At 41.9% G+C, this 2,725-nt stretch overlaps 1 protein-coding gene across 1 annotated transcript in view; it reads left to right on the forward strand.

Moving 5' to 3' along the window:
- Positions 1 to 1,636: 1,636 nt before the first annotated feature.
- The window catches only part of NOD1 (nucleotide-binding oligomerization domain containing 1), a 19,663-nt gene continuing 18,574 nt past the window's right edge, over positions 1,637 to 2,725 (forward strand). Inside the window, exon 1 of the mRNA XM_008948253.1 lies at positions 1,637 to 1,959. Within this exon, the coding sequence (XP_008946501.1) occupies positions 1,744 to 1,959 (216 nt within the window). The 5' untranslated portion in view covers positions 1,637 to 1,743. The remainder of the gene's footprint in view (positions 1,960 to 2,725) is intronic.

The following is a 2,725-nucleotide window of genomic DNA, read 5'->3' on the forward strand; positions in this document are numbered from 1 at the left end:
ACAGGGATCAGAAAGGAAGAAGGGAAGGGGTTTAACAGGGTACAGAAAGGAAGAAGGGTACGGGCTTAACAGGAAAGGGGGGTTGTAGGAACAACAAGGCAAGGAAGATTAAACTTCCAAATATACAAAACCCAAATGCTGTGCTGAGGCTCCCCGGTGCTGGATCTCGCTGGATTGAAGCTGGATGCACAATCCTTGGACGTGGATGGAGGCAGGGAAGAGTCTGCAGATCAGGCCCAGGTCTCCAAGATGGCCACGGCCACGTGTAGCACAGGGAGCAGCAGAGCAGCGTGTGCCCAGGTAGAAGGTCAAAGGAGCAAGAGCAAGAGAGAGAGGCGTGCCTTCCTCGCCCCTTTTATAGACTTTGGCAGGAAGTCCCGAAGACAGGAAAAGGGCAGTGGGAATAGGACAGGTGTACGCCCCTTTCATTCAGGCCTGTACCTGGTTTAGGGTTTCAGATCTCCACCCACCAGGGGCAGCAGGTTTCAAACCATTACAGCATTCAAGCCAAAGTGTTTGCACAAGCTTTAAATCGATGCCTTCATTACTAGCTGTGTTGTGTGCAGTCTCTTCCCTTTATGAAAATGGCAGTGGAGAATCCAGTAATGAGTATGAATTGGGATGCCATTTTCCAAGCCTAGTTCGTCATATGGGTAAAGACTTTGTGAATTCAGTTACTCTGTACAATTCTTGCTCAAGGAGAGGTCCAGATATTTTGTGTCAATCACTGGAGATGGGATCTTGCATATTTACCATCACTTATTTCAGTCTTTTCTGTAACACTATTATATTTCACATTCTGAAATACTGTATTTTTAACTTTTATGGTTACTTGCCTGTATTTGATAAAGTTAACCAAATTAAACCAATGCAGTAGTTTCCCTGTTTTATACACTGTCTGAACCAGTAGCTTTAGGAGGTGTGAAGTGCTCTATGTCCCTAAGTGGTGTATTACCTCTGAAATCTACAGCAGCATTTTCACTGTTGCCATCCTTTTACTCTTGGCTTTCCTAACAGAAACATCTGATCAGGGGTTTCCCACAGTCTCAATACTGCCTCTAAAACCCGGTGCCCTGAAGCTAAACTAGTTTAGCTAAAAAACTGCCTCAGAGTTCAACAAGGCCTCGCTTACAGGGACAGTTATCATATTGGCAACACCTTATACAGAGTCTGTTGTTACAGCAAAGAAAAAGCAAAGTTAATTGCTACTATAAATTAATTCCTCTACAGAATTAATTGCTATGAAATATAATCTTACTCCATTTTTTGCCTTGTCCAGGTATGTTTGGACAGATGCCATGCTTGGTCTATTGAAACATGAAAGGCTAATAAAAAATAGTAAATTATGCACTAAGAACAAGCACTTAATAAAGCAGATGCCAGCGGTGGTGTTTGAGGCAAGCTACAGTAAAGTACTGGTACAGAAGGGAGACTGCCTGCTATAGATATTTTTTTTCCAAAACCTGAACAAATACTTGGAAGTACCTGAGGAAGAAACTTTCTAATAAAGTTGGCCATGATACTACACAGAAATTGGAAGTATTCTTTGATAGCTAATTGAAGTTTGTATCTGCATAGCGTAAGGTTTAAATTGAGGTTCTGTACAATTACTTTTTACAGGTTTGGTAACGTGAGGGACAGATTGTGTGTTTCCCTGAAGTTACCTCCACGGCGACTTCTCACTGCACATGGACAGTTTGTTGAAGATGAGACTGGGTGGAGCAGCTTCTTGCTATCTCAAATATGGAAGGCCAACTTTGTGCTAACTTGGAGATTTCTGTGGAAAAACCTCCAGGAGCAAGTCCTCCATCTTTCATTGCTTTGCTGAAGGTGTACCGAGAACTTCTGGTCAGTAGAATCCGAAACACGCAGTGTTTGATTGACAACTTGATTAAAAATGACTACTTCTCCACTGAAGATGCAGAGATTGTTGTCCAGTTTCCAACTCAAGCAGATAAGGTATTCTTCTTATTCCACTAGCTGGCATAAGCTTTTTGTTACTTTTAAGTTATCACTGGATTTTATGGGCTTATCTGGCAGTTTTACATCTAGCGTCGTTTCTAACCATTGTTATTTTGGAGTTTCCTTACCCTAATGCTTCTGGACACGTGTTTCCAGCATGTCCCTTTCCAGCATGGCTGGCACTGCTTGCAGTGCCCACTGGCAGCCATAAGAACAAGCAGGGTGATGATTGCAGTGTCTGTCCCACCAGCTGCAACTTTGTCCTTTGATAAGGGAGTGACCAGAGTGGCTGTTAGAGTGCAACTTGCTACATGCAAGTCTTCTATACTGTGCAGAGTATTGCAAGGAGAATATGCTAAAGGATGCTGTGGGACAGATCATCTTGCTTTAGAGGAGGAGAGACAGAAATGAAATATTATTTTAGAAGTTAATGATTCTGAGTTGTCTGTGTGCACACCTTCCCCTCTCTTTAAAGACCTATGTAGATTGTAAATAGTTAGATGGAAAATTAATATACCCTGGCACGTCTGGGGGTTTGATTCATCTTTCTTATGAAAAATATTTCCTGGTCTTTTGTCAGGAGAAAATTATCATGTGCACAGTTGCGTTTTGCATTATGACTTAAAACAAACTTATTTGTTTCCATGACAGACCAGTCATGCAGCTTCAAAATAGTATTGCCGTCAGAGGCAGGCAAACCACAAAAAATGCAGAAACCTTGGACTTCACTAACAGTGCAGATTTTCATAAAATAATCATTCCT

The sequence above is a fragment of the Merops nubicus genome, unplaced genomic scaffold, assembly GCF_000691845.1.
Source record: "Merops nubicus isolate BGI_N331 unplaced genomic scaffold, ASM69184v1 scaffold23159, whole genome shotgun sequence".
Lineage (NCBI taxonomy): Eukaryota > Metazoa > Chordata > Aves > Coraciiformes > Meropidae > Merops > Merops nubicus.